The sequence below is a fragment of the Helianthus annuus genome, chromosome 11 (assembly GCF_002127325.2).
Source record: "Helianthus annuus cultivar XRQ/B chromosome 11, HanXRQr2.0-SUNRISE, whole genome shotgun sequence".
In the NCBI taxonomy this organism is placed as follows: Eukaryota; Viridiplantae; Streptophyta; class Magnoliopsida; order Asterales; family Asteraceae; genus Helianthus; species Helianthus annuus.
This window is the reverse complement of record NC_035443.2, coordinates 71,923,184-71,938,905: the sequence shown is the minus strand read 5'-3', so window position 1 is coordinate 71,938,905 and position 15,722 is coordinate 71,923,184. Positions and strand designations below refer to the sequence as shown.

At 36.9% G+C, this 15,722-nt stretch overlaps 1 protein-coding gene across 4 annotated transcripts; it reads left to right on the top strand.

Moving 5' to 3' along the window:
* Positions 1-1,620: 1,620 nt before the first annotated feature.
* Positions 1,621-14,547, top strand: LOC110890476 (pleiotropic drug resistance protein 3). Of its 4 annotated transcripts, XM_035979421.1 has the most exons (25): positions 1,634-2,086; positions 4,591-4,714; positions 5,698-5,783; positions 6,075-6,159; positions 6,414-6,573; positions 6,681-6,757; positions 7,006-7,059; positions 7,155-7,245; positions 7,332-7,633; positions 7,698-7,803; positions 7,912-7,979; positions 8,071-8,384; positions 8,454-8,614; positions 8,703-8,806; positions 8,905-9,058; positions 9,144-9,269; positions 9,365-9,438; positions 9,519-9,851; positions 9,929-10,219; positions 10,322-10,405; positions 10,552-10,685; positions 12,834-13,061; positions 13,415-13,586; positions 13,704-13,958; positions 14,128-14,547. In XM_035979421.1, the coding sequence occupies exons 1-25, from the start codon at positions 1,725-1,727 to the stop codon at positions 14,392-14,394; spliced, it is 4,212 nt and encodes a 1,403-aa protein (XP_035835314.1). In that variant the 5' UTR covers positions 1,634-1,724; the 3' UTR covers positions 14,395-14,547. The 4 variants fall into 4 exon arrangements, with proteins under 4 accessions (XP_021993779.1, XP_035835314.1, XP_021993778.1 ...); XM_022138086.2 differs by having other exon boundaries at positions 7,698-7,979; XM_022138087.2 differs by lacking the exon at positions 13,704-13,958 and having other exon boundaries at positions 1,621-2,086; positions 7,698-7,979.
* The last annotated feature ends 1,175 nt before the right edge of the window (positions 14,548-15,722 follow it).

The window sequence follows — 15,722 nt, the reverse complement described above, 5'->3', positions numbered from 1 at the left end:
AATATAAGGGTCACTCACAAATATATAAAGATCATTTCTTGTATTAAAAAATTATTAGGGGGTAAATAGTAACCATTAGTGGCTGGATCATGAGCCGAATCGGAGCCTGCTCAAATGTGCAATCGGAGCTGCATGATCATGAAGGTGAAGGATGAGTGCCGGCACTATGAATCTATTGTGTGTCAACGCTTATCAATTTTAATGTTAGGGTTTACTTGTTTAATTAACATGCGGTTTAACCCAATTAGTCAACCTATTTACAAGCAGTCAACTTGTTCATGTTAGGGTTACAACCTGTTTAATTTTTAGGGTTGACATGAATATGCATTGTTTTTGCCTGTTGGTATCCCAAAATCTCTGTGAATTGGATCAGAATCTCTTAAGAGATTTTGTGGACATTCAAAAGTATTAAGGCCGTGGTTATGGTGAATAATGCCCCACCCTTGGGCGGCTTGTCCGTCACGTGTCGTCCTAGTCATCAAATGAGCGTTTTTCTAAAATGGGTGTAGTGGGGATGTGGGCATTATGTTAAAAGGGGTGTAAAGAATTAAATAAATAAAAAACCATGAAAAAAATTTGAATGGCCAAAGAAGAAGAGGGTTACATGTGATTGGGCCAACAAATCTTCAAAATAGGGCAAGAGCGTTGTTTTTAAAACGCCATTCAAAAAAATCCAAGAAAAGCGCCCTGGGGGGCCGAGACTCGGGCGTTGTTTGGCGTTTTCGGGCAAAAAAACGCCCCCTTTTGCTACAACTACCATGCCTGGAAGATAACAACTAAGGATTATAAAACAAAACTACCTTAATTTAAGGGTAGTTGTTAAATAATTACATATTAATAATATTAAAATAAAAGATTATGCTTAGAGGGTAGTCCATGTTGCAGAATGCATCATAAGTCGTGCTGTCTGTTTGTTGTTTCTTATTATTGTTCTGGTGCTGCAGTTTGGTTCTTTTATAAATTATATAACCCTTTTAGTTTTAGCAACATTCTTTTATTCTATGAAAGAGCATGCTAAGCTTGTTTCAATGTACAGAATCATGCGTTTTGCAAGCATGCGTACCGTTTCAGAACTGTGGAAGTTGAACGGTTTTTCTGTGTTCTCAGGGTCAACGCCATCATTCGCATCCTTGGTGCTACACTGCTACTCAACGATGACAAATTTGACCCTTGACTATAAGATAACATATATATGTTGGGATTTATTTTCCTTTTGTAAATTAATTATAACTAATTGTATTATTTCTTTTGGTATGTTATTTGAATTTGGTTCCTGACAATGATGGTGGCAAGTAGAAAGTTAGATATAATTATTTATAGATGAAAGTCAACTATCTCTTTTTCATTGTGATTGAATATGAATACAGAATACGTGTAGTCTATGTTTTCTTCATCTGCAAGGCAATTGACAATATAGTTAGTTAAACTCTTTTTTTTATTTTGACTCTCTCACACACATACAATATTGAAATATTTTTTAATCTAATAAATTATGTATTTTCCGTTAAAAAAAGCCCTTATAAGTTATGAATGCGTAATGCATGATGCATTACATTATCATCATTTGAAGGAACTACTCCCCTAATATACGCATATGTATTTGTTTCTATATATATGTATTGTATATTTGTATATCTGTATATATACATAATATGTCTATATAGTTGCATTCTCTTTAGATAGCGGTCTCACTGAAAGTAGAAAGCTCTACAAGGCCATTTATTATGGCTCAGTTAGTTGGCTCTGAAGAAATAGAGTCACTGAGAATCGAGCTATCAGAAATAGGAAGAAGTTTAAGATCATCTTTTCGTCGTCATTCATCTAGTTGGCGTGCTAATTCAGAAATAAGTTCTGTGAACAACAATGATGAGACAGAAGATTCTCTTCTTCAATGGGCTGCAATCGATAGATTGTCAACATTTGAACGGTTGAGATCATCTTTGTTTGATGAAGAAAATGGAAAGAAGGTGGTTGACGTCACTAAACTCCTTCCTGCTGAGAGACACATGTTCATTGAGAAGCTCATAAAACACATTGAGCATGACAATCTTCGATTGTTGCAGAAACTTAGAAAAAGAACAGACAAGTAAGTTTTCATTTTCTGTTTGTATAATTGGTACTAAAGTTATACGTTTGTTTCAATTTTCTCGTTATACAGTTTATCTGTTCAATTAGGTGCAATAGATCCACTATGTTTTACCAATACACTACAAGAATGGAACACCTTTAGCGGCGACAGCTGTCGCCGCTATTGATAACATTTGTCGCTGCTATTGACTTTTAGCGGCGACATGTCGCCGCTAAAGGGTCGCTGGTATTGATAGGTCGCTATTGCCGTTGGATCAGGGTAAGGATCAACGGCTGGGGATTGATGTTAGTGTTAGAAGTATAAACTTAATTATAATTATGTTTATGATGAAACGTATTTATTAGATATGTATTATGACTTATAAACCGAGAGATAAGCGGTTCACCGGTTTAAACCACTTATGGCAGTTATTCCCGCCATAAATCAACCGCCAAAACTCTCATATATATATGTAATATCCGGCACAATGATCCGGTACCAAGACAGTTTCAATCACAACCGAAATTGTCCACCAAATCTTTGTTTCTGTTTCTGTTATTCCTCTGCACATTATCATGCCGAGCATGTCTGTTAATCCAAATGGGTTCAAAACTTCCGCTGATGCAACAATGAATTTCCAACAAAGTGGTATCAGAGCCACGTCTGATAAATGTGCAGGAATCAAACCCACTTCAACCACGTTACCGTGCCAACATTGCACCGATGAACAAAATGAAAGAATCCGACGAGTCCCTCGCACAAAACTCTGTTACTATTGTCATTCTCCGGGCCATCAAATTTATAATTGCAAAGTTAAAGAAGATGACGAAGTGACACAATTGTTAAGGCAGGCAATAAATTCAGGAACAAAAAGGCAAGAGGGAGAAGTACACTGCAGGGATGAGATGATCGTGACGGGCACTGAAGGCGGATTATGGTCCGATATATGGTATGTAAATCCGACATTTGATCATCATTTTAGTGGTAATCTGAATTTGTTCAAGAGAGTGAAACATGTGATGGGGGTAGAGACAAAAACTGGAATGAATAATTTCATGTTCATTAGAGGGGTGGGAAACGTAGAAATCAAAACTGGGAATGAAACAATGAGAATACATAGTGTGTTCTATTCACCGGATTTAGATCGCAATGTTCTCAGTCTTGACCAACTAACCCTTCAAGGGTTTACAGTTAAGAAATCCGGGGACACATGCAAAATTTACCCCATGTTTTCTTCCCCGGTTGTAAACGCTGTAAGCGAAATTAGTGGGATGTCCAAGGAAGAGGAATTAGGATTGTATGAAAGACGGAAACTGCAATCTCTGTGTTCCGATGATGATGAATTCAAAGAAAACTATTTGAATTCATATTTTGAAACACTAAATGTTTCAAATGAATACGAGAATGACTGGACCCGTATGATCATTAGAGCAATTGAATTTCACGAATTTACTGATTGTAAAGCACTACTCGATATGATCGATGACCGGGAATTCATATTCAAATATAAATATGATCTCGAAGTGAAATTTGAAGAGATGGTAGGATGGTTTTTAAAAGAAAAGATGGGGATAACATCAAGATCAATACCTCCTATGTTAACTGATGGAAGAAAGATTAATTTACTCGGGTTGTACGTGATGGTTGAGAGGGATGGAGGCTACCGAAGTGTGACCATTGATAATTTGTGGCCGGCGATAGCAAAGGATTTAGGCTTTGAGTATCAAGATGGTGACTTTATAAGAGTCATATATGCCATGTATTTGGATGTCTTGATCTATTATTACAAGTTTAAAGTTACTGAAGAGAAGGTGCAGATCAAAGAAATGATGGAAAAGGGTGAAACTTCAGCGGCAGGCAAGGATAAAAGAGGAAGCAAGAGTGCAGATCCAACACCGGAGGATGCTGCTTCGGAACACTATGCTCTATATGCCGGGAATAGCTGGGAAGGTTCATGGATTCTGCACAAAAAGCGTCGCCGGTTTGACTTTAAGGAAGCAAAGAAAGCAGTGGACGAAGCGAATCGGAGTGTTCAAGCACATGCAGCCAAGAATAATCAAGTTTAGGGGGTCGTGTTAGAAGTATAAACTTAATTATAATTATGTTTATGATGAAACGTATTTATTAGATATGTATTATGACTTATAAACCGAGAGATAAGCGGTTCACCGGTTTAAACCACTTATGGCAGTTATTCCCGCCATAAATCAACCGCCAAAACTCTCATATATATATGTAATATCCGGCACAATGATCCGGTACCAAGACAGTTTCAATCACAACCGAAATTGTCCACCAAATCTTTGTTTCTGTTTCTGTTATTCCTCTGCACATTATCATGCCGAGCATGTCTGTTAATCCAAATGGGTTCAAAACTTCCGCTGATGCAACAATGAATTTCCAACAGTTAGGTGGTGGGACGCGGATCGACCAATAGCTGCGACATTTGGCCTGTCGCCGCTAAAGGTCTTCCTTTCTTGTAGTGATAAGGCATTATCTGACAGTTAAATCTGTTTTGTTAGAGTTGGTGTCCAGTTGCCCTCTGTGGAGGTGAGATACAAGAATCTTCACGTAGAAGCAGAGTGTGAAGTAGTTCATGGCAAGCCCCTCCCAACTCTCTGGAATTCTTTGCAAAGTTCGCTTTCTGTAAGTATCTAACTGTGGCCATTACTCTATTTTAAAAAAAAAAACAAACTGGAAATTGGTGTTCGTTCAAAGTTAATATCCAGGTCACCGAATTACTAATCACAATAAACACTACATGTTTTTAAGTTCTATTTATTCCATGATTTAAGCTTTTTTAGTGAATAAGAATGTATGTCTTGTGTAATTACATATACTTATTAAATCATACAAAATATATTATGGAAAAGTTAATTAGTGGTTTAATTTTGTAAAAATCCTTCCCTTGTAATTTTCGTTAAATTTAATTGATAGTCTAAGTTAGTTAAATTTTGTTTGAGATTACAACCAACACATGGGAGTGGGTCCCACAAGTAAATTTTGAGTGGAAGAGCTCTCCCACCTTTTCTCATTTTACATCAGTTGCACCCATTTCTTCCATCTCTCTCAGGGGTGGAGCCAAGGCTTGGTATTAATTTAACATAAGTCATATGCTCTTATGCACTACAAAAGCTTAAATCACACAAAAAAATAGATTTGTATATATAGTGGTGATTTGTTAGTTTTTAGTTAATTATAATAGTGTAAACTGTTGTTGGCTTAATTGAAGCATGTAGTACAAAGTTATTACTTTTCGTCTTGATATAAAACTTGCTCCATATTTTCAATGTTACCCTGTTACAGTTTTAGGATTTTGCTCCGAATGGGATACTAACGTTATAGTTTTAAGATAATTATGACACTGCACTCACTATTATGTAGCTCATGGTCCATGCTGGGTGTTATAGCATTAAATTAATTTAAATGTAAGGGTTATAAGGAACCTAACAAAATCAGTACAGTAGTACCCTGCTAGGACTGTTTCTAGTGTCACTTGCTATGGATTACCAAAAGTATCAAAGAACGTAAAAGGATAGGTGATTTGGTTCTCATGTCCGGTCTTTTGGTGATATCTTCGTTGATTTATTATCTAAGATCCAAATCAATACTTTCTTTTCCTCTGACAGGACATTGTAATGATACCTGGTCTGAAGTCTAAACGGGCGAAGCTAACAATCTTAAATGATGTCAGTGGTGTTATTAAGCCAGGAAGGTAAGACTACAACTTCACACTCTCTCCAGTCTAGTGTAATATAGAATTCAAATGATGGATGATGAGATATCCTAATTTGTTGCATGAATCACCAATGGGGAGAATTAATACATAATGGTATCAATCTATAAATATATGATTTGGTGTGCTCTTCACATATCATTGAGATGAAGACTGACTTACTAGAAAACTTGCAGAGTTGAAGCTAGCTTAATCAATTTTTGCTTGAAAATAAGATGCACAAGTGAAGAAGGCTTTATTTAATTTTTGCTTGTTTGATTATTTTTTCAGGATGACTTTGCTTCTTGGTCCTCCGGGGTGTGGAAAAACAACATTGTTGAAAGCACTCTCTGGAAACTTAGAGAAAATTCTTAAGGTTTGAAACTTACTTTTTCATGATTTTATAAGCATTATTTTTCCATGTAAAGAATACTTATAACTATATATATGTATATAAGTGTATGTGTGTGTATATACATACAAAGAGGAGGGGGAGGGGGGGGGGGGTTCAGTGTGATTGACTCATTGCCTAACAGAACATAAAGTTTGGATGGTAAGTTGCATAGGACTGAAATGGGTTAAACCCTGTGAACTGCTTTCACTCAAAAATGTTTTATCCATTCAATACAGATTAGTGGTGATATTTCTTATAATGGATACAAACTAGAAGAATTTGTTCCCCAGAGAACTGCTGCCTATATAAGTCAAAATGATTTGCATATTCCCGAGATGACTGTCAGGGAAACACTTGATTTCTCATCCCGTTGTCAGGGTACTGGAAGCCGTGCAGGTATGGCAGACCACTTGCACACACGCAACAGAAATCACATAGTTCTGTATTCCATTCCAAGAGACGATGGCTTAAGAACTAATTCAAAATCGTTTAATTCTCTAAAGAGATTATGATGGAGGTCAACAGAAGGGAGAAAGAAGGAGGGATTATTCCAGATCCAGATATAGACACTTTTATGAAGGTAATGTACTTATATTTATTGTTTATGTGTTAGATCACTTTCAGTACTGGATAAGATATCTTTGTATTCAATCTTTGACTAAAACTTCTTGAAACTTTTGTTCTCTAACTTATGAATCCTAAAGTTATTCTCGGCCACCTGTGTAATAAATAGTTGTGAACAATGTTCATTAGTATTGTTATAGGGTAATGTATATACTAAAAGTGAATGAACATCTTGTTATACTCAACCATGTATAATTCCTATAGGCAATTTCCATTGATGGACAAAAGACAACTCTTCAGACAAACTATATACTGAAGGTATTTCTTTTAGCTTATGTGAGCTTATCATATATTGTTTCATATATGAATATGCAAAGTACACTGCTTTTACCACCATTATCATGTTATTCCAGATTCTAGGACTTGATATTTGTGCTGATACCATGTTTGGAGATGCCATGAGGAGGGGAATCTCTGGCGGTCAAAAGAAAAGATTGACTACAGGTAACTTCTGCATCAGCCCTATTTGGTGACCTTTATTGCCTGCTACCTTCATGCAAATATAACTTAACTTGTGTGGTTGTTTGCAGGGGAGATGATTGTTGGTCCCACGAAAGCTTTATATATGGACGAGATATCAAATGGGTTAGACAGCTCGACTACGTATCAGATAATCACTTGTCTTCAGCAGTTGGCACATATAACAGATGCATCTATACTCATTTCACTTCTTCAGCCATCACCAGAAGCGTTTGATCTCTTCGATGACATTATGTTAATGGCAGAAGGTATGATTGTGTATCATGGTCCCCGCAGTAATGTTTTAGAGTATTTTGAGGGTCTTGGTTTTAAGTGCCCCGAGAGAAAAGGCGTAGCTGACTTTCTCCAAGAGGTAATATCACATCCATGTACAACATTGTGTTTTTGAATATCATGCAATAACAACTTATTCACAGGTTGTGTCAAGGAAAGATCAAGCAACGTATTGGTGCCGGACTGAAGAAGCGTATGATTATGTCTCTGTTCAAACCTTATCCATGAGATTTAAGGAATCTTATTTGGGTAAGCAAATTGACGATGATATATCGAAACCCTTCACAAGATTGCAAAACCATGAGAATGCCATTTCGTTCCATGTGTATTCTCTTTCTAATTGGGAACTTTTTAAAGCTTGTATGGCTAGAGAGATTCTTCTCATGAAAAGAAATTCTTTTGTTTACATCTTCAAAACAGTCCAGGTACTAATCACTACTTCATGTTCTTATACCATTATTTAGCTATCATCTCTCAGTTCATATGAAAAGTTGTTTTTCTATTACTTGTGTGCAGCTCACCATAATTGCAGTAATCACAATGACTGTCTTTCTCAGAACAAGATTGAAGCCTGATATCATTGATGCAAATTATTACCTTGGTTCACTCTTTTATGCACTTGTACTTCTTCTAGTTGATGGGTTCCCAGAAGCCGCTATGACAGTTTCAAGACTTCCGATTTTCTATAAACAGAGGGATATGTACTTCTACCCCGCATGGGCATACGCGATTCCTGCATCCATTCTTAAGATTCCCCTGTCATTGTTGGAAGCCACTATTTGGACATGTCTCACTTATTATGTTATCGGATACAGTCCTGAACCAGGGAGGTGAGCATGGCATAAACTATTTTATGAATATATGTCAGAAGTTTTGATTTTATTTCCACTCTTACATAGGTTCTTCCGCCAGCTATTGCTACTTTTTGGGGCTCACTTCACTTCAATATCCTTGTTCCGGTTCCTCTCATCGGTGTTTCAAACCGTTGTTGCTTCTACAACTGCAGGCAGTATATCAATATTATTTCTGATGACGTTTGGTGGCTTCATTTTACCACACCGTAGGTTCCCTGAATTTATTTTTATATTTTTAAATATCTAGCCCTATAAGTATTTACAGATTTAACTAAGGATGTGAACTGGTTACAGCTTCAATGCCAGCTTGGATAAAATGGGGATTTTGGTTTTGTCCACTGTCATATGGTGAAATAGGCCTTGCTGTGAATGAATTTCTTTCTCCCAGATGGAACAAGGTCATAATTCTGAACTTATCCGAACTTGTTTCAGGTTCAGTTTTTATCTTCGCCAACTGACTTTGCATAAAATAATATACTGGTTGAACTTTCAACAGATGACTTCTACAAACACAACCATAGGTTTACAAACACTTAAAAGCCGCGGTCTAGACTTTGAAGGTTACTATTACTGGATATGTCTTGGTGCCTTGTATGGTTTTGCACTGCTATTCAACATAGGCTTCATCTTGGCTTTAAGCTACTTTAAAGGTAACTTCATTTTTTTAATATTAAGTCAATTGTGAATTTACAGTTCCCTGTTATCATTACTTCACATCCGTATTTACAATTTCAGCTCCGGGTACTCGTGCCATTATTTCCAAGGAAAAGATATTTCAAATAAATGGAAGTGAAGGATCTAAACACCAAACTCACAACAATGAATCAACTTCCAATATTAATATCTTAGAGACGAATGAAGGTTAGGATATGTTGTAACATTTTGTTGACCAAGATAAATATGATTTCGGGTCTGTTGTTCATCTGAAGATATTTATCTGTGCACTTATCTTACAGGAAAAATGGTGTTACCTTTTGAACCACTAACAATTACCTTTCAAGATCTACAATACTATGTTGAACCCTCACTGGTAAATGGTCAAATTTATCTTATTTGGATCTTAAATGTTATCTTTTGTTCAGATTATGTGATAGGTGATTGTTGTGTTAGGAAATGAGAGAGCATGGCTTTACTGGGAAAACACTTCAGTTACTTCATGACATCACAGGAGCTTTTAGACCCGGTGTTCTTACAGCATTAATGGGTGTAAGTGGTGCTGGAAAAACAACACTTCTTGATGTTCTTGCTGGAAGGAAAACAAGTGGCGTTGTTGAAGGGGAGATTAGGATTGGGGGGTATCCAAAAGTTCAAGATACATTTGCAAGGATTTCCGGTTACTGTGAACAAACTGATGTACATTCTCCTCAAATTACAGTTGAAGAATCAGTCATATTTTCTGCATGGCTCCGTCTTCATCCTGACATTGATTCAAAAACTAAATACGTATGAAAAGTTGACACAAAAATTATTTGACAAATTACTTTGATAATTTGACCTAAGTTTTTCTGTTGGATGTACAGAAATTTGTAAAAGAAATCTTGGAAACAGTTGAGCTTTATGCCATAAAAGATTCCTTGGTTGGGATTCCTGGGGTTAGTGGTCTATCAACAGAGCAGCGTAAGCGGCTCACAATCGCTGTTGAAGTTGTTGCTAATCCCTCCATCATATTCATGGATGAACCTACAACCGGACTGGATGCTCGATCAGCTGCCATTGTTATGCGGGCTGTAAAGAATATTGTTGATACAGGAAGAACAATTGTCTGTACCATTCACCAACCGAGCATTGACATTTTTGAAGCCTTTGACGAGGTAGAACAGAGATTCTTAAATATTCTTGGACTGTCGGACACTAATTTCTTCATCTAGTTTGACATAAGAGATCTCATATATTGCCCATCCATGTTCCTGCAGTTAATCCTATTGAAAAATGGTGGACGTATGATATACTGTGGGCCCATGGGGCACAATTCATGCAGGGTGATTGAATACTTTGAGGTTAGTTGACCTTATAACAGATGTACATGTTAGACATACATCATCCCTTTTTTGTTAGCATGATTTGCTTTTCTGCTTCCAGTATGGAAATTTTGTGTATCATAATTGGTAAAATCTTCAATTTACATGAATTGTCTTTGAAACAGAGCATCTCAGGGGTGCCAAAGATTAGAGACAACTATAATCCAGCAACATGGATGCTAGAGGTTACTTCAGCATCAGTGGAAGCTAAAGTTGGAGTTGATTTTGGACAAATTTATTCTACTTCAACTTTGTATGAGTAAGTTACACCTTAGATCCCATCTTTGTTTTTATAAAATTGAATATCAACAGAGCCATCGTATAATTTCCCTACATATGACTTGGTCTCGACATATTTTTTGGAAAATCAGGCCTCAAATGAACACAAAAACATGAGATGAACGAACTCGCTCAACTCTTATATTTTAAACCAAAGCACACCAATTGCAATAACCCTAATCATCTACTTATACTAACCAAACTTAATGACCAAGCAACCTTATTAGACTCAACTTAGGAAAGTAAATCAAACCAAATCTAGACATACCAAATAAACGGATAAATAAACTTAACTAAACACAATAACCAAAGTAAACCTTTCTAAATAATCCCTCCAACTATTAGACTTTGACGAGATTATTCCAACACTCAATTCCCTAATCTTGTTTTAGACACATTATCCTTCGCATCTGCACCGCTATCAACTTCAATCCCTCTATTAGACCCCTGCTACTACAGTTACTTCTTTGTCGTGAGCCACCTGCAATCGGCCACCAACCAGAAAACAATCCCGCTTGCTTTTCCGTCTTCCGAGCCGCTAAACGAAAGGTATCCTGCTCCTTCGTTATTCCCGCGCTATTTAGTTGGATTACTTCTGCCAAAAGAACGAGCTACCCCACTTTTTTTATTCTTATCCTTGGCGAGGAAGAAAACCGGTCTTGATCTTACCTAGATTGAAAGCTGCTAATGCGATCAACCCTGTCGTTCTGATGAATTGATGAAAATATGCCAACATTCCTACTGTTTTGTTAAATAAATCCTGCTGACGTGTTCAAGGAAACCCCATTGCTGTGATTCTTGACCAGTCAATCGCTGCTAAATACTACCGACCACTGCTGGCCAGATCGGTACTCCCCAGGAGACAGTGGCTCGCTCGAACCACCTTTTCGTCGCCGTCGTACAACACCTCACAGCCCCAAAAACTAGCCACCTGCTATTGCTTTGAAGCGGCTGTTTTTGCACAAAAACAGCCACCAAATATCCTTTGCTTGCTAATTGATTATCTCATTATCTTGCTTTTCTTTTCCTTAGCTCGACGGCTTCCAATTTCTTTTCTTTTTATTCCCTTGTGTTGACCAATAAAAACACACTATATTTTGTGAAATCCGATGTGGCCATGAAATCACCTAGTTAATGTTCATTCATTTCATCAAACCCAGAACCAAAACATTCAGCCCATGCAACCGTACCTTCAAGTTTTCTTAAAAAAAGTATCTAAAAAGACTTGCTCCCCTTTTCTTTTTATTCTTCTACGTACTTTTTTTTTCTTTTCTTTTTCTTGCGACCCGTCTGCTGCGATTGGTTCCTCTTCGGTTTACAGGCACTGATACCAATTGTTGGAAAATCAAGCCCAAATGAACACAAAAACACGAGATGAACGAACTCGCTCACTCTTCTATACCAACCAAACTTAATTACTAAGCAACCTAATAATTAGACTCAACTTAGGAAAGTAAATCAAACCAAATCTTGACTTACCAAATAAACGAATAAATAAACTTCACTTAATAAAATTTCCTCAATAAACCTTTCTAAATAATCCCTTCAACAGTCGGACTGTGACAAGATTAGTCTAACGATATTGGCAGGTCTGAAGTTAAGGTCTTCATTGAGACAAATAAAGGTTGTAGTGAACTTGTACATTGTCTGCCCTTTGTTTACTCCCGTCTTCCCCAAGTTAAACTTTTCGATTAGGGTTAGACCTTGTCTGTGCATACCCTCAAACAATATTTCTAGTCTAAGATAATTTTTTTTTGTAGTGTGTATCCCATTTGTTTTCTTTTGTAATGATAAGTGTAAGGATATTATATAGGTACAACTTAACTAATATAACAAGTAGCTAACTCTCCACTTTTTCACAGATATATGGCTCCCATGGGTATATGGGTCCCACACATATGTGGGGTCCATACATATGTGTGCAGAAAAGTAGGGATTTAACTATTTGTGTAAGTGTGTATGTAGCTAATGTATTCTCATAAATTAGAACCAAATGTGTGTAGCCAACTATTAGCCCATGATTTAACTACTTGTGTAACTATGTAAGTAGCCAACTATTAGCTTACATGTGTCTACTTTGAGCTTTTTTTTTTTGGCTAACTAATTCTGTTCTTTTTTATTACGATAGGAACAATAAACAACTTGTAAGCACATTAAGTAAACCACCTGCTGATTCAAAAGACTTATATTTTCAAACGCGTTTTCCACAAAATGGTTGGGGCCAGTTCAAGGCCTGCCTTTGGAAGCAACACTTGTCTTATTGGAGAAGTCCCTCTTACAACTTGATGCGTTCCCTGCATATGCTCTTTGCCTCGCTTATTTTCGGGTTACTCTTCTGGAACCAAGGCAGCAACATGTAAGTTTAAAAGTACTCTTGCATTTCCTGTATGCTCCGGAATGCATTTCAATGTAGACGCTATAGATGGACTCCTTTTGGGCTAGATGGATATTTATGTGCACATAAGCGTTCATGCTACTCACTCAAGAATATCGCACACTATCCTTTAGATGCTCATATAAAGCATGAATAATTGTAGGCGCATAGTCGTAAAACTTGATTTCTAACTCAATTTAGACTGTACCCCCATTCATCTAGAATGGCGTAATCTTTTGATTGCAGTCACTCAATAACTATTCCAATGAACAATTTAGTATTTTTTGGGTAACCCTGAAATTATCTAACATGATATCCTTGTGTGTGAGTGACAGACATAACCAGCAAAGTTTATTCAATGTTCTTGGTTCAATGTTCACTGCTGTAATTTTCTGTGGCATAAACAACTCGTCTTCAGCTATACCATATGTTTCCATGGAGCGGACTGTTCTGTATCGCGAAAGGTTTTCTGGGATGTATGCATCATGGGCTTATGCTCTTGCACAGGTATTCACAAAAGCTTTCCATTCTAAAGCAGATTCTAATAAAAGAAGTTACCAATTTTTTTGGAGATTTATATGATGCTGTTATGTGTTAAAACTGAATTTTGTTAAAATCTTGTAGGTGGCGATCGAGTTCCCGTATCTCTTTGCCCAGTCACTTGCATTTGTGTGCATCACATATCCTATGATCGGGTATTATTGGTCAGCATACAAGGTTTTCTGCTACTTCTATACATTCTTGTGCACATTGATGTACTTCACCTATCTGGGAATGCTGCTTGTTGCTATTACACCAAGCTTTCCTGTAGCTGCCATTCTACAGTCTGCCTTTTACACGATATTTAACTTGTTTGCAGGATTTTTAATTCCTAAACCGGTAATTCCCTGTTAACTCTTAACTTGCCCATTTCTTTTCTTACGTTGCGGTCCATATGCATGTATTGATCTTATATGACCGAAATTTATTCGAGAATTTTTTTTATTGCATCCCACATGATGGAATTGTGAGACTAAAGGCTTTTTTTTCTTTTTTATTTTTTTTGCAGAAAATTCCGAATTGGTGGATATGGCTGTACTATCTAACTCCTACTTCGTGGTCACTTAATGCAATGCTTACTTCTCAGTATGGTGATGTGAAGACTGAGATCTTAGTCTTCGGGGAAACGAAATCTGTTGAAACTTTCTTAAGAGATTACTTTGGGTATCATCATGACCTATTACCACTCACCTTTGTTATCCTTGCAATATATCCTATTCTTCTTGCTTCTCTGTTTGCATTGTGCATAGCAAAACTCAACTTCCAGAGAAGGTAAATTTTGCAGTCAAACCTTTGTACATCTTAAGTTGATTAGAAATATGTGTATCTCTATACTGTAACAAAGTGAATAAACTTCACTATATTGTCTATAGTAACATGAACTTTGAATGTATATGACTATATTCATATGGTTGGTTTGTTTCCTCAAGACTTGAGTCGAGTTCCTATGACTTTCGTGGAGATCTTCTAAGTGAATCATTACCGCAAGGTTGTCAAGATTGTGATCTTATCTGGATAGTTTTGGTGTATTTTAGATCGATCTCAAATGATCATGCTTAAAAGTTCAAACTTTTTTGTCTTATAACAATAAATAAATTACTTGTATGACAAATTCGAAAAAGGTTTTAAGTTTAAATACCCTTTTCTTAATAAATGATTACACGTGGTGATAGGAATCGGATTTGAAACTATAAAGAAACGGATAAAATAAGATAGATCTACGGTTCGTTTGTGATACAGATACACCACACAAACCAACGATAGGGCAACGAAATTCAACCGGAGATACAGATACACCACTACGGTTAGAGAATTGGGTCTAAGAACACCACCCAACGTGCCACGGTTGAGCTGACATAACCAATTTAACTCAAAATCCATTAAGATAAATTAATCAAAGAGAGAATTCTCATACTCAAAACACACTGCCTTTTCATTGATTTCATGGAGATACATATAGGAAACAACCCCACGATGCTAAATTTTAGGAAAATAGAAAACTAAACAACTGACTCTAAATTAAATAAATCATACCTATCAAATAATTAAAATAACATTACATGCAAAACAAAATTTAACTACTACATGTTGAACGTGGGGTATTGCATGGAACCCTCGCATGTTGAAGTCGTATTCGGGTCATTCCAAATATAATTGAATCAACCCTGCTTTGACTTTGCCGACCCGGGAAGTTCCGTTCATGGTCTGATTGTATTAACGAATAACACGGGTCGCACTTGCTATCATTCTCTTCGTCTTTGAGAAAGTTTGTCCTCAAACTTCGATAAGAATCATTAGGTGGTGGCTCAGGAGATATTTCCGGTGGATATCCGATGGCATATAGCTTAAAACGAGTTTGAGTCTTGTATGGGTACTTCTTGCTTTGGTGGTGGTTCAGGAGGATTTTCCTCCATATAGTATACACCATTGTTATGTGTATTTGTGTTGCCTTGCAGAGATCCTGATGTGGGCCCAAGTGTGGAGGAGCGGGCTATTTTGTATTTGGAGGCCCAAGATCGTGTAACAAAAGGGGCTTCAATAAAATGGCTCTAACTTGGGCTACGAGGGTCCGTTTTAGGCGTGCGACCAGGCGAAACGAACGTG